Source organism: Vitis riparia, chromosome 18 (assembly GCF_004353265.1).
Source record: "Vitis riparia cultivar Riparia Gloire de Montpellier isolate 1030 chromosome 18, EGFV_Vit.rip_1.0, whole genome shotgun sequence".
Taxonomy (NCBI): Eukaryota; Viridiplantae; Streptophyta; class Magnoliopsida; order Vitales; family Vitaceae; genus Vitis; species Vitis riparia.
The window spans coordinates 628010-650424 of NC_048448.1; the positions used below are offsets into that span (position 1 = coordinate 628010).

Genomic DNA, 22415 nt, shown 5'->3' on the forward strand with positions numbered 1-22415 from the left:
AAATTAATGTTGCATTTGGTTTCAAAAATGTTTTTACTTTTAAATTTTTATTTTCATTTTTCCAAATTACTTTTTTTCCTTGAAGGTAAAAACTGTTTTTAAGAAAAAAAAATTATAAAGTCCCATTTAATTTTGAATTTTATTGAATATAAAATACAATAAAAGGAGTAATATGTCACATTATCATTACTCTATTGCCTTTTTTAATTTTCTTTCTCATATTTTATTTTAAAATGATGTAATAAAAATATTCTAATATTTCCATTATTAATGGAGTAAATAAATTAACTTCTAATATAAAAATATATTTATTTATAACAATCTACAGTTTAATAAAAAAAATACATATATTATATTTTAAAATGATATTTGATTTCAATATATATGAGATATTTAATTGGTATTAATATTTTTTATATTTATAATATTTATATTAATTTTATCTCATGGATCCCAAAAGATCTTTTATACTATTTTATTATTTTATATGTTCTTTATTTTTTTTAAACGTTTTTCACCTTTTCTTAAAGAAATCGCTGAATACATCAAATTGATATTTTCACTTTTTTCATATTCTAAACTCAATTTAAAAAAAAAATACTAATTTAAACTTCATTTTATTTTATTTGGAAATGAAAAAAAAAAACTTCTAAAATTGTTTGTATTTTATTGTCGTTTTTCTTGTACTTTACAAGGATACAACTAAGCATAGTAATTTGAGTTTTCCTATGATAAAATAAAAAATTATCGCAGTAGTGGCTATACTACGTACCTAATACAAAGTGGGGGGTGGAAGAGCATGGCCACCAAAAATAATATTTCATTAGGCACTAAAACGTAATCAGTCTAGTAATAGGGTACATTTGTGAGCAGTGAGCACCACACAACTATTATCATATTTTTAGCCACATGGTTGGGTCCCTCCATTTTTTTTGTTTTATTTGAAGTGGACGGCTCCAAAGAAAAGGGAGAAAATGGAATATTGATCAAGAAAAAAGAGCACTAGTAGGTTGGACCAACACCATCTATGTTAGGTCAAGACAGAAAAAGATGATAGTTGTTTGAATGGATTTTTTTTATTTTTTTTAATTTGTGTGGGAATAATTAAGTAAATTATTTAATGAGATCTTAAAAGGGCTAATTGACTAGTGTCATCATATTTTAAAAAAAGAAAACAAATTTGCTTAGTTAATGCATTATGCAGTTTCTGTCACTATGCCTACCATAGAATTCTATGTAGAATATTTTATTTTCAAATTAAAAAGAATGAGTAACATATTGTTGATATTCTAATGTTTCACAAAGTGCTCATTTGGGGTTTCTTTTGGGCATTAGGACAATTGGGGTTTGGGTCTTCTCATTTGGCATATGCCCCATTGGCTCTATTTGGATTCTCACCAAACTTTAAAGGGCTTTAGGGTTTATCTTAATTAATCTCCAACCTTGATTTGATTTGACTAAAGTGAAGGATTCTTGAATGAAAGCTGTTGGCTGTTGGCGTTATGGTAAGTTTTCAGTTGTATAAGGTGCTTTTCTAAAAAGCAAAAAATTATGTAAAAATATTTTTATTTAAAGTTTACACTTTTTGCATTGATGTTATTCAACTTTTGAAACTCCTATATCATTGGCTTCTCAGGTTCCAGGGTAATAAAATCTTCTATATTATTTGATTGATCCTATTGAAAAAGAGGAAGTGACATTTTTAGCTTCTTTTGAAAGCAATTCCGGGCATTAAAAGAACTTAATCTGAGAAGTTCCGTTCTGGCTTATTTACAAAGCAATTCCATATTTAATAATATTTTTAGATTATCGATATTGATATTGCTCTATTAAAGTTATGATTTTTGCTTGTGCTTAAACTTCAACTCATTGAAGCAAAAACAAAAAATTATCCCCCAAAGTTTCTAATAATACGGGGAAATACATGATAAAAGTGGCCATTAAAAAAAGAAAAAAAAAATAGAAATATGAAACATAGGAATTAAAATCTTAATAAGTGTAGAATTTATACTTCTATAATGAAAAATAATTTTAAAAAATTCTCATTCTCAGTGAATGTAAATTCTAACTCTGAATTATGTTTTCCTGACGTACCAGCAAACCTCTAAGACGAGTAGAGCAGACGAAACTAGGAGAAAGGCCATTCTCTAAAAAAATATATATATATATAGATGGATTACATGTCAAAGCATACAGAAGACGAAAGAGTTAGCAAATTGACATAAAGAAACTAAAAATAAAAAAGAAAAGGAGGGCGGAGTCGGCAGTGGTGTTCAATGGGGATAAGAATACGCACCGCAAGAGCCCAAGGCGTGAACGCAGATGGAGAAGGAGAAACCACCGACTCCATTTACAGGACCCATCACCGCTGCATTCCTTTTCTCGATTCCGTGGGGCGCAGTCAAATGCTTCTCTATCATTCCACAACAAAGCTGTTAATTTCAAAGGTTAAATCATAAATATCTCTATGTATGTATGTGATTCAATTTGATTTTGGTTGAGGAGGAGCGGCAAGAGGTGAATCATTTCAAATTTCTAACGTATTGGTAATATGTGGTGAATCATTTGAAATTTCTAACGCATTGGTAATATATTTTACATGCACAGAAAAACAATCACTGAGAAATTACATATTCAGAGACTACAGATTTTTTGAAACCCTAGATTGATTGGAAGTTGAAAGCATTCAATTTGATGGAAGAGGAACCCTAGCTAAGGTAGAAACCTATTCACATCGTCTTCTCTCTCCTTCAATCTGGACTCCGTCTCAGCTCCGGTGCTGCTGGAGCTTGCTGGAACTCCTCCACACTTCTGACATCTGGCAACAACCAGAATCTGCCTGCACGAAGGGCAAGAACAATGAGATCCTAGCCATGTGTCGATGCATCCGACGTGGAACCCGTGCCCGCACTGCGGCAGCACTCGGATTTCGTCTCCTCCGACGAATTCAGTCAAGCAGATAGCGCAGTCCGTTAGGTTTCCGGCGGTCTCGGCCGCGTAGGTAACCTTCGGGAGGGATCGGAGGATCTTCTTCTTCAAGCCTTTGTTGGCCGGAGTTTGAGGAGCGGAACCGCCCGGGAGGTTCGCTGCGCCGGAGATCCGGCGGAGCCAGGCGCAGCGAGCTACTGCAACGAGGCCGAGGACGCAGATTAGGGCGCAGAGGAGCGCGGCGAGGATGACGACGAAGTCGGAGTCGACGGCGGCGGACTCAGTTGATGCGGTCGCCGAGGAGTTGACGCCGCCGAGGAATCTAGACGGATGAGTCATGTGACCTGTGAGGAGAGAGGAAGAGAGCTCAGATTTAGAGAATTTTAAAGTTTTTAATGTTTTAATTATTGAAGTGATCAGTAAGTGTTGGCCCCTTCCTTCTATTTATACAGTGTACAAGAGTCACAAGAGGGATGGCGGCTACTGCCTACTGCCTAACCACTTGAGCTGCCTCATCCTTCTATTTTTGTCTTATTATTATTATTTTATAATTCTCTGGTATTTAAATTTTTTATTATTATATTCACTATTTAACTTTTTTTTTTTATCTGTTTTATAATCCATTAATAATGTAGACAAGACAAACCACCTGTCATTAATAAAAAAAAAATTATCCCATATTTATTTTTAAAAAAATATAATTATGAAAACCCTATTTGAAACGTTAACAACATTTGAAAGTAAAAACACCCGTTCAAGAAGTATCAAGATAAAAACTATATTATACAACGCCCAAACATAATTTATTTAGGTTTTATAATTTTTTAAAATATCCTAACCATCTCTATCATTAACTAAAGGATTTTTAAAATACAATTCTTGCATATGAACATAGAAATTAAAAGACATATCGAGTAAGAGTTAAAAATAAATTATTTTTGTTAATAAGAACCAACACAAGTGTTTTTTCACATGAAAATGAATATTTAATTTAAATAAAATACATCACAATCTTCTAACTTATTGATTTTGAACGGTCAAATAATTTTGATTGCAACATCAATAATAAAAGTTTTTTGGAATTACTTTACTCAAAGAATTTGTGGCTTGTAAAAAAACTTAATATATAAGTTAAAAAAAATTATTGTTTTCATGTTAAGCTTAAGCATGAATATAATTTCATTTTCAATTTTTAACTTTTGTCAAAGTAAAAAACAAAAAGCTATCAAAGCTTAAACTTCCCATCAAAATAATTCACATTTCCATCACCTTAGAGCGGCTACTTGAAATGGATTTCCCATTCGATGACAATGCATGAGCTCATGCTTCAAAGGACCAATTGCACATCAATATCATCATTAACCTATAAGCTAGAGGCCCGATCACATAAACCCAAAGTTGATTGAAGATTTAATGTGCATTTTAAGGTATTTGTTTTTTTTGACTTTTTGTTAAAAATAATTTATTTTCATGGTTTGCTTTTTTATTTTTTTATGACTTATTATAAATTTTTATTAAATAAAAAAATCAAAATATGTAACTTTTTCTAAATAGAAAAAATAATATATTGATTTTTCTTTATATTTTAATACTTAATAGAAATAAAATATTATAAAAACAAACAACCTAATATTTAACATTATTAAACATTAAGGTTCTACTTAAAATTAAGTAAAAAAAATAAACACATCATTCATTCTTGTGTTAATAAATGATCTCTTTACTTAATTATCAAGTCTTTATATGGATCCTTGGAATTAGTGATCTCCTGTCTTACAAGAATAAAGGAAGTAATATTCCAATGCTCTTTAATCAAAACCCATTATTAGGTTTGGAAACACAACATTCAATTCATGGACATTGAAAATAATGAGCAGATGCTTAGATGAAATATGAGCAAGAAAATCATAGCCTGATTTGTTTATGAGAAATTGGTTAAGGGAATGGCAACAAAGAAAACAAAAATGAAAACTAAGGCACTTTTATCTTTCTTGCCCTATCTTAAAAAATACTAATTTTATTGTATATTTTTATCATCTATCTTATTACATATGAAAGACAATTATCAAAAAAAAAATAAAAAAATCCAATTCTTATTTCTATGTACTTTCTTTTAATGATCAAATTTAGCTGTATAGATAAAAGAAAACGAGAATTCAAATTATATGCTTTGATTTAAGAATAATGCAGATTAATCCGAATTTGGAGTCGGGAGTACAAAACATATTCGATTTCATAGGATTTGATAGCATTTTCAAATGCAAATGCGGGTGATTGTTAGTCATAGAAGAAGGTGGTGGCAAAGACCTGTCACCAATCCGCAGTAACATGCGAGGGGTTGCGGGCCAGAGCAAACACGTAACCTTGTCTTCCATAAAGCTCATAGAGCGATGATGAATGATGATAAAAGTAGTTTCTACTGATTCTGATTCCACACTCATCTGCGTCGTTTCTTTCCTTACGACACGTAGTAAATCCTTCTCTTTAATCCAAAATAACACCCACCATTTGTTTTTCTCATGAGTGGGGAACATCTCTCCTCAACTCAATTCCCATTCCGCTCCTAACAATTCACAGTTCATGGTCAAAAAGAAAGGTTCATTCCGATTTCCGTGGTATCAAAGAATCATTTCGCGATAATAACCATCACGAATCAAAAGATCACTTCAAGAAATGAACAGAAAAATAACCATTAACAAAAAACAACCCATTTCATTCCTTTAATACTATTTTTAAAAAGCACTTATAACCCACAATTTTTTTTTAGTTTAAAAATATTTTTAAAAACTTGAAAAATCCATAAATTATTATTATTTTTATTATTATCTAATAAGATGAGAATCATGTTGAGATTACATTTTAATTGTTTTAAAAAATTATTTTTAACATTAAAAAAAGTCAAATATATATATATTTTAAAAAAAACCTATTTATTTATACCCAAATTCTATATAGAGAGAGAGATCGATTCGAAGTCAAATTTGATTCTACATATCAATAGCTTATATTGGATTTTCCAAAAAGAAAATATAAGATTAGAAAATTTTGTACAAATGGTAGATTGATTTCGACGGCCACGAAGATCACTTTATTTTTATATCACATCAAATGCCCATCTTCTTTGAACATATAAAGTAAAATTGTTGATAGATATATGTAAAATGTGACTCAAATTATATATTAAAATGTGATGTTTGACTTGAAAATTCCTATGTTCCCAGAAATGAAAATGGGTGTAAACTGAAAACTCTCAAAGAAGACTGTAGAGTCTTTCCACAAATGAAAACCGGGTGTAACAAAATTCCAAGATGTATTGAACAATGAAGTTCCCAGAGAGCCGGTTTAGGGGAAAAGATTTCCGTATGCGGGCAAAGTGTTTTCAATAAACTAATGATAAGTAAAGGAAAATGGATGAAGACAAGTGGAAGACTTGAGGCCACATGGGAGTATGGCAAGAAAGGCATGAAAGTAGTGAGGTAGGTATCAAGACCTAAGCTTTATTTGACATGCTTGTTCTGCCCTTGTGACCCTTTTATGGTAGGTAAGAGGCCCCATCAGGCATCAGCCCTGCCACCCATATGATCCCCCTTCTCTGCCCTCCCCTTTCCATGTAAATTTGACCTTGACTTGCAGCAGCCGCACCAATGATCATTGTATTATTTTCGAAGGCATATAAGCTTATCTTTGGCCTCACTCCCACTTGGACACGGCTCTTTGATTTTTGACCTGACTAAATCACATTTCTTCACATAGGCATCAAGGGTTTCCACCTCTCTTTCCCTTTCTGGTTGAGTCTTCCTCTATGAGGGAGAGGAGAAAAGGAATTAAAGAGAAAAACAAATGGAATTTCTACAGGGGTTTAGAGTTGAGAGGAGTCATAATGGGCTGTTTAGGAGCTAGGGGAAAATGGACCTTGCTGGTTGAGTATGTCTCTGGTGAAATGAAATTTATCGTCTTCTAGGTTTTGTAAATACAAAAGAATGGGAGTTTGGATGCCTGATTTTACATGCATCCTAGTTTCAATGAGGTGAAAAATGATTGTTATCCTGACCATGACACAAAATCGAGCATCTTCTCACAGACATACAATGAACTTGGTTGCATTCCACCATAGAGACGACAAATCTCCTACCTGAAACGAACATTGAAGTGGGGGACTCAAAGCCAAACCAGATAAAGAAGCCTAAAAGGGAAATGAGTGGAATGGCCAATCGTGTCAACAGAACAAGGAATGGATGTTTGGATGCCTGATTTTATATGCATCCTCATGTCAAAGAGGTGAAGGATGATTGTTCTCTTGACATGACACTAATTTGAGCATCTTCACAACACGCATGCAATGAACCTGGTAGCATCCCACCATAGAGACAACAAAGTTCATACCACCTTAAATGAGCATTTAAGCGTGGGGGCTCAAAGCCAAACCAGATAAAGAAGCCTAAAAGGAAAATGAATGGAATGGCAGAATAAGACCTCTCCAGTGCTACATGGTGTTGTTAGAAAGGAACAGCTAGGAGGGACCATGAGGATCTATATTTGGAGTGGGGGAGAGGAGGAAAATGAGAGAGAGATCTTGTAGTAGGGTCTTAAAACACCATAATGCAAATCATAAAAAGAGGGCCACCTCTCATACACAGCATAATTTGGAATCAGACCTAGATAGTTTACCTAACCTCATGACGTAGGAATATTTTTTAGCGTATGATCCTTATCTGAAGGAATCCAGCCTAAAAGAAGGATGACAGATCAGACCCTTCTCCTGTGGGCGGAAAACATGGAACCATTATAGCCCCACAAGGAAGCAGAAGTGTTGATAAAGAAAATTCATTTAAGACCCATGCAAGGCAGTAATCCAATTAATCAGGTTCAGCTCATCAGCTGTCTCTCAGAAATTGAAATAGAAACAAAGTATTCTATTCTCTATAGAGAACATATGATCACCTTTGAAAAAATATGTTTAACTTATGCTTATCTCACAAGTCAAACCTCACATTCCATCTACCATTAATATCAGCATTGAGGGTCCAATTGTTTTCCCTGATTTGCAAATATGGAACCTGAAACAGAAGAGATTGAAAAGACGTAGCAGAAAGTAAATAAAGGCAAGTCTAATGTCCAAACTTATAAAGAAAGGGGCAAAGTCTAATATTTAAGAAAAAAGATAAAAACATGGTGCAGAACGTACATCAGCTAAAAGGTGGAAACTACTTTAATTGAATTTGATCCCACTTTAATTCAATCATCAAAATAAACATGATACAAGAATATTTCAACCAGAGTTCAAAGGAATGAAGTGACTTTAGGTTTCAGTCCTATATGTGTAAACATATTCAATAACAAACACAGATAACCTTAGGCTTTTAGTGAGACAATATTCACAGAATTAATCTAAAAATTGTTAGGAAGTCATATATAGAACTTATCACAAAGAAAGAGAGAAATAGAGAGAATGTGATTATTTGGACAATCATATCATTGATCATCCTATCAAGCTCCATGTTTTCTAGGCTGCTGTTCTCAGAAGTTTCCATTTTTTTCTTAACCATTTCTGCAGTTATTAAAAGCATAAACTATATCATGTTGGACCCTCCACTCTTGTCGGGGAGGCATGCCAAATTTCTATCACTCCCAACTCAGAACTAGTAGAGTCTAGTAGATGGGAAACCATATTTCAGTTTGAGGCAAAAAGAAGTTGAAAAAAAAAGGGAATCAGTTTATCAAGGATCAAGGAAAATGAAGAGATAACTCCTTTTCCTAAAAGGTGATCTTAATGTAAAACAAGACAAACAAATAAAATATGTATAAGCATCACCAAAGTTTTTAAAGGTGAAAGCGTAAGGCGAGACGAAAGCCCCGAAGCGTTGAGATGTTAGCCTCGAAGCATTGAGGTGTAAGCCTTTTGAAACCCTTATTTTTAACATTAATAAATGTTTAAAATATAAAACAAGTCAATTAGAGTTATAAAAAACATATTAATAGTCTCACACTTTCACAAGAAATCATAACAAGTCAAAATAACAAATAGAGTTAAACACATAAAATTAAAATGTTTCGACTTAAATAAAAACATAAAAATAAATAAATAACTAATTAAAATCAAATTAATCAGTTCCATTTAATTTGGTAAAAAAATTTAAATTAAAGCATAAAAAACCCAATTAGTAAAATTAAATTAAAGAATAAGTGAATTGCCATAATATTTTCTTTCAAAGATATTCCTTTTTTCCAAAAATAGAATAGATATTAGGAAAAAAAAATGAGAATAAAATAAAAATTGAAAATAGAGAAGAGATGAGTGGTGGTGAAAAAAAATAAACAAATGAAAATGGAGAGACGAGAGGAAATGAGTGCAAGTGAGATGAAGCTGCAGAGACAACAAAGGGAGCACCTCGAAGAGAAACCAACACTGGAGAAAGAGCCAATCTTCAATGGAGGTGATGGAGTAGACCTATGTGAGGTATGATTTCCATTTTCTAGAGAGCTAGGGTTAGGTATCTTCTCTGTTTTGGGGTAAAATGTTGGTTAGGGGGTTGTTCTCGGTTCCAATCAATTTCTTCTCTGTTTTGGGGTTAAATGTTGTTGTGTTTTTTTTAAGTGTTCCACCCCAAATCTATAGAGGCTGGCGCCTTGACCCTAACAGGCGCATGAAGGTGTGCTTCATGTTGGCTTTGATTGGCCTTTAGAGAGTTACAATTTTTTCACAACACCTCAGGGTGTTTTGGACCTGCTAACACCTTTGAAAACACTGATCATCACTAATAATGAGAGATATACCTTGTCAAAGACTTCATAGCCAACTTTGATCCGAACATCTTGGTCTCTCTGAAAATTGAATATGCTCCAACTAAATTCAGCAGCTCCTCTTGATTTCCTCTGTCAAGAGTATTTGAACACATTATTAGTATAACAAAATGTCAAAAACTAAACAAGGTTAGGGCCTTATACAAAGATGAACCAAGTCCCAACTGCAGCTGAAATTTCAATAAAACTGATCAAACAACTTAATTTGAGCAAAACTAAAACACGAGCATTACTTCCAGCAATCTGCATAACAAAGCTCATTTCTCAATTGAATTTACAGGCAGCTTTCTTAAGGTGAAAATAAAGGACCAACCTCTCTAAATTCTTTGTCAACATCACATTGTCCCTTGACATTAAAGCTCAACAAGCCATCAGTTGTCACAGGAAATGTCTTTTTTCCACGTACACTATATCGAAGCTTTTCATGTTTATCATATTGCAATCCTACGCCAAGGCTGGCTGATAACTACAATTGATTATCAGATACATTAACCCACGTTAAAAATAAAACAGAAAATTCAAATACAAATTGCTTTAAGATATCAGTAGAAAGTGCATACATCTGGGTAGAAGTGTCTTATTACTGCACTCACATAACTGGGAGCTCCAATTCTTGTATCTAGCTCACCCCGAACCTACACAAAAAATACAACCAAAAATAAAAATAAAAAATTCCCAAGTAGAATTTAGGATTTAATTGAGGCTGTACAAGTCAAATAGAGACGAACTCATCAAGCAGCTCGATGCTACTATTTCTTTTCTTATACATATAACCAGGAATTCACACCGGAGGCATTTATCCCAACTGTCCACGAAGCAAACCCCAGTTCATATGGGTCTGCCCTTCTATCCTACACCACTAAAAATAACGGGGAGGCTCGAGCTCAGGAACCTCTGGGTGAATGCCAATGGGGGTGCTCCGTATTACTATTTGTTGCAAATTTTAGACACAAGAACCTAAGATTTGTAAGCATTCTGAACATTTCTATCATACCCATGATTAAGAACAATTCTATACTCCCAAAAAATCAGGAGACGGCACATAAAAATCCACGACTGTGATGGATAAAACCATAATCGAATGAACAACAAATTAAAACAAACGAACCAAACATGAAAAGAACAAAATGGATTGAAGCGTACCAGCAAGTGGGTTTTTAAGTCGATGGGGAACTTCTCCTTGGCATGGATTCTGAGAGCTTTGGTGTCTCCGCCATATCTGAGGGAAGTCTCCATTACTACACACTTCAATATATAGATATATGTGTATAAATCTCTCCTCAGCAGATAAAAAAAAAATGGAAAACAAAAGCCTCCAAGATAAATATAAACCCTAGATATGAAGAGAGATTGGAGACTGTCAATCTTTCAACAAATGGTGAATGGTCTTTGTAATCTTCGATTTCGGATGGTAGGTGTGGTAGGCACACAAAATCCCAACTCTCGTTAGATCTCTAGAAATTTACTGATCCAACGGTTGTAAACTCTCTCTCGTTTCGAAGAGAAGTCACGTGATTTTCATCTCCGCCCCGGTCTGTTGCATATTGTCATTTTTAAATTTTAACTATAAATTGTATTATCGCTTTAGATTTCCTCTGTTCTTATTTTTAAATATAAATAGATTTAGATTTTAGTTTTTTTTTCAAAAAAAAAAAAACACCACCCTTTTAATAGCTTTAAAATATGTTTGTTATTAAAATTTTCACCTACAATATTTTTACCTTTAAAATGGACAATTGGTTAATTTTATATCCATTTTGATTAAAATGTAAAAAATGATGAAATTGTTTTTTATAAATGGGCATTATAATCTTATTATTTTGACCCATCCACAGATATCAAGGGCTTATTTGGAAAAAAAAAATTAAAAATAATAGTTTATATCCATTCTTAAAAACATTTTTTAAATTGTTTTTAAAAATAAAATTATGTTTAAAAATTTAATATACATATATCCATACTAGAAAAGGTTCACAATGTATTCTCCCTAATTTCAATTTTTTATCAGAATAACTAGAAAACAAAAAAAAAGCCTAAAAATACATTAAATTTATTCTTAAAAAATAGCATATTTTCGCAGCAAATTTTCAAAAGCCTGTTTCAATCAAACATGTTTCTTAAGTTTTTTTAAAAAATAAAATAAAACAAAAAACACCTGTTTTCTATAATAAAGAACATAAAAGTGCTTTAAAAAGTGCAGCTCCAAACAGGCCCAAGTTGCCCACAGCATATCTGAAAATAGAGTTGAAGACCATAGCCAAGTAATTGATTACAGCAACATGGAGAGAAGCAACCATCTCTTAGAAGCTGCATGCATATAGCAACAGAAAACCAAAGTAATATTACAGTCGGCTACTCAAAATCTTTCATAAGTCACAACAAAATTCTGGCTTCAAACATTACTCAATAAATGTGTAAGGTCATTAAGGTGGTGGGCTAGCTAAAGGGTTTCAACTCCAGCAATTTACTCATCTATACTATATCTCGTCAATGTAGTCAAGAAGATCATCGACCTCCTGTCTTAGAGCTACAATTTTCTGCTGCTGTGAAGCAATTCGGTTCTCAATTTCCTTTCCCCCGGACTTCTTCTCATAACTATCGGCAACTGTTGTATGTTTTAACATTAGTTTCTCTTGCAACTCTCTCTCCTTGGCAACCAGCTCCTCCACCTACACAAACAGCCAATATACTTCAAACTTCTTGAAACCAAAGGATTCACCAGACACCAGAGCAAGGAAGAAAGACATGAATTGTGAACTTCTCCCACTATTTTTGGAGTTTGAAGAAATAAAAAGATCGACTATTTGAATCATGGAGCATTGTAGATGGTCATAGTCACCACTCTATGTACAAGATTGCATTAAATTTTATTAATTTAGGCTATGTTTAATGCTATTTTTTTTTCCCTTATGTTTCAATGCTATAGAAAAATATGAAGAAAAATGTTAAAAGATTTCCTCCAAGCTTCCTTAAATAAAGGAGAAAAGTTTGGGAAAAGTGTGTTTCTCAACAATTTTATTTTCTTTCCCTCAACCTTCCCATAGGCAATCATTTTTTTTTTCCCCTTATTTCCGGAAAACAAACAGTGGCTTAAGTTGCATCCATATGGAAAACATGATAACAATAGAGACAAGTAGATAGTAATAGAACCTTGGGCAATATCTGGGCAGCCTGTGGAGAAGATTGCAAGAATGCCAGTAGGGGCCTCAACTCTTTTGAAAGCTCTTTCAATTGACCATCAGATGCTTTACGAGCTGCTTTACAAGCTTGAACATCCCCAGTCCTGGAGAGATCACGTAATGATGCTTCTAGTTTATCATGGATGGATAAACATCGGCTAATGATATCATGAACCTGCTGAATTGCTGCCTGGATCTGAGATTAGAGAAAGCCAAATTTAGAATAGATAATCATTTCTAACAGATATATTTAAATGGGACACAACATTCTACTTGCCTCTTCCCACAGTAATTTCATCACATAAGAAGCAGAAGACTTGGAGATTGACATGTCAACATGCATAAATACAATGCAAGTGACAAAAAGGAAGAAAAACCCAGAAATCAGCATCAGTGGCTCCCTAAGCAATGAAATGTTGTTGAACTTGTAATAGACCTGAAAAGGTAATAAAGTAATAACCCAAGAATAAGATTATTAGTTGTTACAATTCTTAAAAAAAATAAATAAAGACCATGATGCAAAAGCATATGATGAAGTAAGATGCACTTGCGCAACATGTCATAAGGAACAGGTTAATGTAAATAAGTTACTTTATTGTCATATATTTATTGGATTAATTTCACTCACCTCCCCTAAGGTTTTGGCTAAATAAACCTAGTCTCTGTTGGTTTAAAATTTCATCACATACCTCCCTTATTTTGAGTTAGAGGGGAGGTGAATGAAAATAACAAATGAGAAGGGTAGAGAAGGTATTTGATGCTAAATGTACTTAGCCACCCTGATTTGAACAATGGTAAATGCAAAAGGCACATTGGGCACTGAAACTCTCTTCAGCAAAAAGCCCTCTCTTGGTTGATCATGACAAAGAAAGTGCACACTGCAATCTGATTCTGAAGAAAAGAGAAGACAAGGTCCACACCAAAAGTTGTTCATGTGGAGCTGCTTTTGATACTCCACTGTCCAGACAGAGTCTGCTGGACACTACAACTAACTTGTCCAGAACTTACTGCAAAAGTGCTCATGAGATTTATGACTACACCCCAGGCCTCACATCAACTATTTGTATTCTTAATCATTTCATGTTACATCAAAAAGAGGAAAAAGGGATACCTGAAAATGTTGATTATGCTCTGGCACAACATTGGTCTTTTCTAGCACAGCCACAGGTCTACCAACAATGTCCAAATGGGAAAGTTTTGTCTGCATTGTACACGCATAAGCACAATAATAGACAGGCATGCTACTGCATTGTAAATAATAGATAAAGAGAAACAAACTTAAGTTTAAAAAAATGCATAAATATTCAAACAAGGGAAAAAGTAAAATTTCAAAACCTTAGTATGAATATTGTAATACCTCTTGCCATTGTTTTACTGCAAATGGAGCAGAAACAGAAATATCTCTGGATCCCTCAGGTAGAACAACCTGAAATCCAAGAGTACCAAGTCAGGCCTCGGATAACAACCACCTAACTGCAATTCATTCTCCTAAAAACTTCTATATTAAGCAATCACACCATGTGACAATAATTTGCATTGCAACTCATTCTGACAATTTAACAAACATTAGAAGATGGATATAAAAATGAAAGAGACGAAAGCAAGTTTAACTAGGTATGCAAGTTGGGCTACTATTGCCTGGATAGCAAACCCTTCAGCGAAATATTTTTTGGGAAGAAAACTATTTGGATTTGGGTTCTAGCCTAGTTGAGCCTGGTAAAATTTATGAGTCCAAACTTGAGTCCTCATTTGGTAACACTTGATTATATCACACTTAACACACTGCAATGTAAACCGTAGAAGCCTCACTCATCTAGACCAAAAATCAATTTCCTAGAATGATTTTTTGAATTTCATCTCTTCTTAGGAAAAAAATATATATCTGGATTCATATCCATGAACAGAGTAGAGTACATGGTAACTCAGTAGTGAAGGAGCAAGATATCAAACAGAGGAATATTATTATACTACTTACCTTCACGATGAGATTGTCAATGACAACCTCATTCATCGGACACCCAAAAGTGATGTTAAGGAAACGTTTTCCCCCTGACTCAAATAAAAAGTCCTGGAGTGGCAGGCCATATCCAATGAAAAAGGAAGTTCTCCACCCACCAAACATTGGATATCTAGGCTCAATTTCCAGTTCCGTCTGCAATCAGAAGGAAGGCAAAAGGACTTGCATTAGAAATCAGGAAGAACACTCACTTCTCTTCCATTCTTTGCATCAATAAAAAAATCAACCTTCTTCAAATCACCCCATAAATGAGATGTTGAGATGTTGCCAATGTCATCCCTGAAATAAACAGAATGAGCTCTTGGTGGCAATTTTGCAACAAGATGCCTAAATGCTGATGCACCTCTCACATGTGGTCTCGCTTGATAATCAAGCCTGCAGTATTTAGAAAATAAAGCAGAATCAAACATCCAAATCACATAGTATTAAAAATATATGAATGAACCAAGACAAAAAAATGTTAACAGACCTGGAAAATTCCCCCTTGCTCTGAGCACCTGCATGGATGAGTTTATAATGTTCTGTGACCTGCACATTGCCCCAGTGGGAAATTTCTATTTCTCTCACTAACTGTTCAGCAACAGCAAAGGGTTGATTTTGCTCAAAATGGACAACTATAGGTGAGTATGAGAAGGGGGGATGATTCTCATATGGGCCATATTTGATCTCGGAACCAACTGTCTTGGTATTCTCTAGTCTAGTATAAGATTCAATTCTTGCATCAGGCAGCTTAACACTAAGTGACTGGAACTTGACTTCATAAGGAGAGAGATAATGTCCACTATCCTGGAACACGACGAGCTGAAAATCTGCCTGAGTGATTTCCTTAGGAAATGGTTTCAGTGAATGAGTGAATACAACCAAGACATCCAAAGTCAAACTTTCCCCTTTACCCAGTCCCTTGGGTAAAGACACTGAATAAAAGACCAATGCTGGGGGCATTCCTTGAGGGCGGACAACTTCAACAGGGAGACTGGAGGTAGAACCTTTGCCTTTTCCTTTCCCTTCACGAAAGCTTGCTGTTAAATATGCCAAATTTTTCTCCTGGTGTTCAGGAAAGGCCAACAAAACCTCTGAGACTGGATCATTTCCCGAATTCTCCACCTAAAAGGAAATGCAAGAGAAGAACAAAATCAGATTTCTGCCTAAAAAAGAAAAAATTTATAATTTATAATGAATTTGAAATTTTCCACATAACATCAAAGGCCAAAAGATTATCAAAAAGGAAAGTTAGTTATGCACCTTGAGTGTTGAAGTGATGCGTACTACTTGGGATGTCAAATCAATCTGCAACAGATGATTAAATGTGATTAGCAGAAAGTATCATGGTTGATGACAACGAAATTACACATCCAGCTGTAAGGTATGACTAACAGCCCATCAGGTCTTATATAACATTTTGAACCTAAACCCAGAAAGTAAAAAATAATAACATTTAGGGGAGGTCATTTCCTTTTTTTTTTAATTCGTTTTTTCTCCCTTGTTTATGGGGTAAAACACCTCCATGCCTGGTTGAAATGGCTCATAAGTGCGTCTATATTCGCATTTTCCTTTTTGTGTTTGGCTTATATAAAAGGCTTTTAATCCAGTCCAAATAATGTCCTTTTGGAGAGCTAGAGGAAATACATTCCAAATACACCAACTATTAGGTATACGAGGATAAATGTCATTTCCCCAAGGACAAATGATCAATTTATCCAGACAGAGTCCACAAGGAAGTTGTAGATGCTGTTTTGCATCTGTAATAATCGATAACGGAAGTTCCATTTTTTCTAGGGCCAAATTTTTTTTCACAAAATAATCCATCCTTTTCCAATTTATTAGTTTTGCAATAAAAAAAAATATAGGGTTTTGAAGCCTCTCCAATTATCTCCCCGTTAGATAGGATTTTCTTGGCCCAAACACTTATTTGTTGTAGAGAAACTGATCCAATGGAGTAGTTGATGTTTACTCTAATACAAAGAAGAAAATTTCTGATTTCAATTAACATTGTGAATTTCCCGAATAAGAAATGAATCATAACTAACTCGAAGAAAAAGGTCCTTAGATTGAAATCCATATAATTATATATCTCTCAAGCACATTGTTAGACACCATACTTCTACTCCATTTACTTCACTGTCCATTTTATCAGCAAAACAAGTTGAATTAAAATCTTAGTGGTTCTGAATGCAATTACATAACTATTATTGCTGAAAATTCATGCAAACCAACCGAATTTAAACTAAAAACAGAAGCATTTAGACATTGGAAAATTAAGAATAGTTTCAATCAACTGATCAGATTAATAATGACATTGAAACAAAAGAAAACGCTAAAGAACCACCCTTGTTGAGTATAATGAGAATAACCCTAAAAAACTAATAAAATCAAAAGAGAATATAAACTGCAAAGATCAGAGACAAATGAAGGAGAAATAGCAAAATCCAACGGGTCACAGGACAGATCGAAGGAGAGAGAAACTTACGCGCCGTTCAACCTTGGAGAGGATCAAATCGGAAAGCACGGGTACTGAAAGTATGGCGATTAAAACGATAAATAGATCGAACCGAAACCCCATTCTCCGTCTTGTTTGGCTTCCGCGAAAGTATATCACGCAGCGGACATGAACATTCAGCACACAGTAGACTGCAGAGATCGCAGAGAAGAAAGAAGACCTCGCAAATACGGTCTAAAGCCCTACTCGCGATGTTGGAGAGACCATGCTAAAATGCGCTGATGCGCAATACGCTTCATGGCGTATGTTAGGCACCTTAGTTGGGATCACCATAGTGGAATAGATTGGGCTAGCTTGGCCTTACATCTGGCCCATCTTTTTAGAGTTTGTTATCCACGTTATATCCCTCCTTATTCTCTCTTTTTACAATTACTTTTAAATGGAAAAATTCTCCTGCGATGGCTTATTTGGATTCACCTTTGAAATCTAGAACCTGTTAGGCAACATTTAAAAAAAAAATTAACCTTTAAGAGATATTATCCATTTATGTAAAATATAAAAAATTTCAAAATATCCTTCATATTTTCAATTATTCCTAATAATACTTTATAAAAAAATTATTTTAAAAATAATATAATTTATCAAATAATTTTTTTAGATATAATATTTTAAATTTTAAAGAATAAAAAATTATTTTCAATAACAGTTACCAAATAGCTTATAAGTGTCTTTTTTTTTAAGTGATGATAAATCTTAATTTATTTGAAGGCCAGAAGCTCAATTTTAAATCTAATCAAAATATATTGTAATAATATTATTAAGGGTGTAGTTTGGATGAGTTGGCCCGACCTAAACCAAACCCAACCCAATGTATAAAAGGTTTGAGCAAATATTTTATTACACGGGTTAAGCTTGGGTTAAGTTTTCTCAACTAAACCTTAATTTGGGTTGAGCTTGGATCAAACAAGCCTAATCCAAACCAATTTTATATTTTTATAATATTTATCTTATATGATAATATTCATTTTTTTTTTAGATTTTTAAAAATATCAAATTATAACTATATCAAATATTTTTTTCATTTAAAAAAAAAAAAAGATATATAAGTTTATTTTAATTTTATATCATGAACTTTTTTATTTAAAAAAATATATAGAAGTTTACTTTCACTTTTTTATTATTATCTTGAATTTTTGTGTTATTTATTATTTAAATTTTAATATAAATATGTATAAAAAAAATTTAAAAACCACAATATATGGATTTTAAATCATGCAACTCAATTAATCCAATCAAACCAAATATAAACAGATCGATCCGAGCCTAACTTAACTAACCCGAGTTCAAACCAATTTTAGAAAATTTATCAATTATTAAAATATTCAAGTAGTTTTTCAAAATAGTTATTAAAATAATTATCAATTATTTGGAGCAACAAAATTCTATTTGAAAATTTAATTATGAAAACAATTTTCCCGTCTGCCTATCTTTTCTTTCATCTCGGGGGAAATACGATCGGGTGGGGCTAATTCAAACCCCTCAGGTAAAATAAGAACAGCCCCCACATTCATTTCACGTTCTTCCTTTCGGGAAGGGAGGATTAGGAAAATCCTTCTTTGTAAAAGTTTTTAAAATATTCTGTCTTTTAAATTTCTCAAAATACTTTAACAGAAGGATCTAAAAGTACTTTGGATTTATTCTAGGATACAATGTTTTTCAAAACAAATTCTCAAAAAACAACTTCCAATAAAAATTTCCAAAAACTGCTTTTAAAAACAGTTTACGAACAACCCCTTTACTTTCAGAAAACGGAAGTAAGTGATGATTTAGTACAATCTTTTGACAAACAACTTCTCTTCCAACTATTTAAAAAAAAAATGAGAATCCTTGTTTTCAATTAAAAACAAAGCCTCAGATCAAAATTCATTTAAATTTTTGAAACCTCCTGCTGGATTATTACATGGCATTATATGAACTTGCACTAATACATTTTGTTCTACAGCAGTCCGAACAAATGGTAATGCAGCCTTTTCTGAGAAAGAAATGGGTTGAAGAGACATGAGAACTAAACTTCATACAAAGAATCATTCTGTTAAACCATTACCTTAGACTGAGGGTTGAGTCAAAGACTGAAGTGAAGTTCAATTAATTAACAAGAGCTCCTCATAGCATGAGTTATGCTACTTTCCTTCTGGTGGCAATACTTGCAGAAGCTCCACATTAAGCTCAAAAGTAGCTCCTGGCTGCAACACATGCATTGGAATGGCTAAATATATGAGATTGAATGGGCCTAAAAGGCTCGTTTGCGCTAAAAATACCAAGGAACTTCTTCAGTTTTGGCCAGGTCCTAAAAAATAAGTAGGAACAGTTATGGGAGCATACCGGGATCTCACTCATTCCCTTTTGGCCATACCCAGCCTCTGGAGGAACAATCACAGTCCTCTGTAAACAGACAAGGAAAAAAACAATAAACGAAAGGTGAGAGAAATAAAAGGAAGAAAAAGAATTTTGTTTTAATGGCAATGGAAAAACTTGGAAACCAAAAGAAAAAAAATTGAGTCAACTGAGATATATGATTACCTTTCCCCCTACTTTCATCCCTTCAGTAATTGAGTAGAGAGCTGGTGGGGGTTTAGGTGCAGCTTGTGCAGAAAATAAACCATTCGGGTTGTCTACAAATTCACGCTTACGCTCTTTGCCAGGAGGGGCCCCAACCTTGAACACATACGGCTACTTAAAGCAGGATGGAGCATGTGTTAGCAATACATCAATCAAGTAAGAATCCATCATGGTCATGTGGGGATGGAATAATATTTGATTGGATTCAAGAAAATTTTGGTTCAAGGAAGCCTACAAAGATAATAGAGTAAGAGTGTGTTTGACAGTAATTCTAGAAAGTGTTTATAGCATATTTAATACTTAAAAAATAAAATATTTCAAGTATTAAAAAGACCAAAAACACTTCCTAAAATCACAATCAAACACTCTAACTTTTGAGTGTTTGCATCATCTCGCTTTCTCCCTTAGCATATAATGAAAACCAATTCTTAGATTATAACGACAGGCTACTATAAAATTATGGATAAGAAAAATGTATTATGTGGCAGGAATCAGCAATTAGGACTTAGTAGTAAGAGGAGAGCCATGTAAAGCAGCCAGTGATGGATGATGCACAAGCAGGCTTCACAGGTTGCCACAGGAAAAGAGAAGATGAAGAATAGAAAATGCTCCCATCTAAAGTAAAGCAGGGAAAGAAGAAAATGCATCATGGGGAGTTTCTCAAGGCCATTTCCGTATAGATGGGGTAAACACACAAATATACACACAAAGAGAGAGCTAAATGTACTTTACAAGACTTTAAAGATCATGAACCAGCATAGAAGCATTCAATAATCCAAGTGTGAAAATGAAAAAAGGATGGCAAAAATCAGCTTTAGATTGAGGTTTGGCCCCCATGGCAACATTTTAATCTTATGGCTTAGCCTTAATTTCTTTTGATGAAACTCTGTTCTTAACGATGCTGGATTTGCTTGATTTTCTGAGTGCATAGTTTCATATCATTTCAGGCAATGTTAAAACCCAAACTTCCTTGAGGAGCAACAATAAAGAATAATTAAGAAATTCAATGCATGTAATATATAGTATGGCCATAATGAGAATATTCTCATTTCACTTGCTATGAACTCTCTTCTTAAACAGCACATCGTGGCACAAATTTTCCAGAAACCCATAGCCAATCTGTTGGGAATCACATGTGGGAACCACTACCTCAATTTAGTTCCAAATATACCATTATTTGATTATAAGCCAGGTAAAAGTCTAAGAGACAATCAATTCTACCAAACAGAAGCGAAAAATATTAAGCATTTCATGTGAATGTGAAATGGTAATGTATTTGGTGCTGCAATGTTGGCCTGAGACCAACATTTCATCTCTCATATTATGTTTAGGTGTGAATACCAAAACTATATCATAATGTGTAACAATGAGAAACAGAAAGAACCTGAGCAATGATTCGATTTCCAGCCAAGATTTTTGATTCTCGACTTGACACTGCTGTAATGCTGCGATATATACAGTCAAAATGCACCTGTGAAGAAGCATACACCAAGGGGAGGTAAGTATAAATCCAAAAAACCGAAAACAGAATGTTTTTCATCTCCCAGTACAAACAAACCTGGACAGATGAACCTTTTTCAGCTACTGGTCCATTTCCATCAACAACATCATAGTATTTCAATCCATCAGCTGCTTCAAAAATGATGAATCAATTGACAGAAATGCATCAAACCCTTAATTTCAAATTTTATTTCATAAAGTCTACATCCTCTTTCTCACAAATTTGACATCATTCCATTCAAAATTAGTCAAGAATTAACAATAAAACAACAAATTCTCACTGGGTAATGGGGCCATCAAATAATCACTGTCACCTCCTCTTATACACGCTCACAATCAGTGAAAGCAAAGCAAGACAAAATTGATTTAAGGTAAAAAATCAAAACCCATAAACCCAAAGAATCATACACCATGGAACATACATCCGAATTTTCCAAACCCCAGCTTCAGATGAAAAATTACACCAAACACTCCCGCACCCAGAATAAAAAATCACAAGAAAATGAAAACCCAGATAAATATAATCTATGGAGAGAGAGAGAGAGAGAAAATGGGATGAGTAACTCACGACTAGTGAGGTAGTCCTCAAGAGGGATGTTCTTTTTGGTGCGCCTCTCTCTGGCGTCTGATGAATGGGGTTGTGAAATGAGACTGAAAGGGAACACAGAAATCAAAATAGCGCATCTTCTGGAAATGGGCATTGGAAGAATCACATGCTTTGGAGGCTGTGTTTGGATGGCCGATGATGTTGGGGTGAGGAGGAGATTATCAACATCCCATCTGTGAATGCTCCGAACTGACGCCATGGCCGTTGGAACATGGAACACAAAACCCAGAGCTTTATAATATCCACCTTTCTCTATCTATAATCCACTCCCATTATCAAATTACTATTCCGTCCCTCCACACCAATGCAGAAAGTAAATTACTATTT

At 34.0% G+C, this 22415-nt stretch overlaps 4 protein-coding genes across 6 annotated transcripts; all 4 read right to left on the minus strand.

Annotated features, from left to right (window-relative positions):
- Positions 1-2113: 2113 nt before the first annotated feature.
- LOC117905994 (RING-H2 finger protein ATL80) lies at positions 2114-3350 on the minus strand. 3 transcript variants are annotated; one of them, XM_034818909.1, is made up of 3 exons: positions 2726-3349; positions 2297-2413; positions 2114-2147 (listed from the first exon to the last, which is right to left on the minus strand). In XM_034818909.1, exons 1-3 carry the CDS (start codon positions 3265-3267, stop codon positions 2129-2131), a joined length of 678 nt encoding a protein of 225 aa, XP_034674800.1. In that variant the 5' UTR covers positions 3268-3349; the 3' UTR covers positions 2114-2128. The 3 variants fall into 3 exon arrangements, with proteins under 3 accessions (XP_034674800.1, XP_034674799.1, XP_034674801.1); XM_034818908.1 differs by lacking the exon at positions 2114-2147 and having other exon boundaries at positions 2149-2413; positions 2726-3350; XM_034818910.1 differs by lacking the exon at positions 2114-2147 and having other exon boundaries at positions 2338-2432; positions 2726-3348.
- Positions 3351-7736: 4386 nt separating this feature from the next.
- Positions 7737-11134, minus strand: LOC117906075 (outer envelope pore protein 21, chloroplastic). Its single transcript, XM_034819019.1, has 5 exons — positions 10873-11134; positions 10290-10364; positions 10043-10195; positions 9703-9801; positions 7737-7985 (listed from the first exon to the last, which is right to left on the minus strand). Exons 1-5 carry the CDS (start codon positions 10963-10965, stop codon positions 7902-7904), a joined length of 504 nt encoding a protein of 167 aa, XP_034674910.1. The 5' UTR covers positions 10966-11134; the 3' UTR covers positions 7737-7901.
- Positions 11135-11938: 804 nt separating this feature from the next.
- Positions 11939-17655, minus strand: LOC117907123 (dolichyl-diphosphooligosaccharide--protein glycosyltransferase subunit 1A). The gene is made up of 10 exons (XM_034820514.1): positions 17393-17655; positions 16168-16212; positions 15395-16029; positions 15153-15300; positions 14884-15060; positions 14266-14334; positions 14020-14109; positions 13186-13344; positions 12880-13104; positions 11939-12398 (listed from the first exon to the last, which is right to left on the minus strand). Exons 1-10 carry the CDS (start codon positions 17483-17485, stop codon positions 12207-12209), a joined length of 1833 nt encoding a protein of 610 aa, XP_034676405.1. The 5' UTR covers positions 17486-17655; the 3' UTR covers positions 11939-12206.
- A 1604-nt stretch (positions 17656-19259) lies between these two features.
- LOC117906177 (peptidyl-prolyl cis-trans isomerase FKBP18, chloroplastic) lies at positions 19260-22322 on the minus strand. The gene is made up of 6 exons (XM_034819138.1): positions 22050-22322; positions 21540-21610; positions 21366-21452; positions 19943-20092; positions 19745-19804; positions 19260-19605 (listed from the first exon to the last, which is right to left on the minus strand). Exons 1-6 carry the CDS (start codon positions 22285-22287, stop codon positions 19543-19545), a joined length of 669 nt encoding a protein of 222 aa, XP_034675029.1. The 5' UTR covers positions 22288-22322; the 3' UTR covers positions 19260-19542.
- Between the last annotated feature and the right edge of the window lie 93 nt (positions 22323-22415).

Excerpts from the sequence above, each read along its gene's own strand:
- LOC117905994 (XM_034818908.1), bottom strand. The coding sequence starts at position 3,267 with ATGACTCATCCGTCTAGATTCCTCGGCGGCGTCAACTCCTCGGCGACC. Across the intron at positions 2,414-2,725 it reads AGAGAAGACGATGTGAATAG|AGAAGCATTTGACTGCGCCC; the intron begins GTTTCTACCTTA and ends GTGGAATGATAG.
- LOC117906075 (XM_034819019.1), bottom strand. The coding sequence starts at position 10,965 with ATGGAGACTTCCCTCAGATATGGCGGAGACACCAAAGCTCTCAGAATC. Across the intron at positions 10,365-10,872 it reads ACTTAAAAACCCACTTGCTG|GTTCGGGGTGAGCTAGATAC; the intron begins GTACGCTTCAAT and ends TTTTTTGTGTAG. Across the intron at positions 9,802-10,042 it reads TTGACAAAGAATTTAGAGAG|AGGAAATCAAGAGGAGCTGC; the intron begins GTTGGTCCTTTA and ends TACTCTTGACAG.
- LOC117907123 (XM_034820514.1), bottom strand. The coding sequence starts at position 17,485 with ATGGGGTTTCGGTTCGATCTATTTATCGTTTTAATCGCCATACTTTCA. Across the intron at positions 15,061-15,152 it reads TATGGGGTGATTTGAAGAAG|ACGGAACTGGAAATTGAGCC; the intron begins GTTGATTTTTTT and ends TTCTGATTGCAG. Across the intron at positions 13,105-13,185 it reads TGAAATTACTGTGGGAAGAG|ATCCAGGCAGCAATTCAGCA; the intron begins GCAAGTAGAATG and ends CTCTAATCTCAG.
- LOC117906177 (XM_034819138.1), bottom strand. The coding sequence starts at position 22,287 with ATGGCGTCAGTTCGGAGCATTCACAGATGGGATGTTGATAATCTCCTC. Across the intron at positions 21,611-22,049 it reads TGAGGACTACCTCACTAGTC|CTGATGGATTGAAATACTAT; the intron begins GTGAGTTACTCA and ends TTTTTGAAGCAG. Across the intron at positions 21,453-21,539 it reads AAAAAGGTTCATCTGTCCAG|GTGCATTTTGACTGTATATA; the intron begins GTTTGTTTGTAC and ends GCTTCTTCACAG.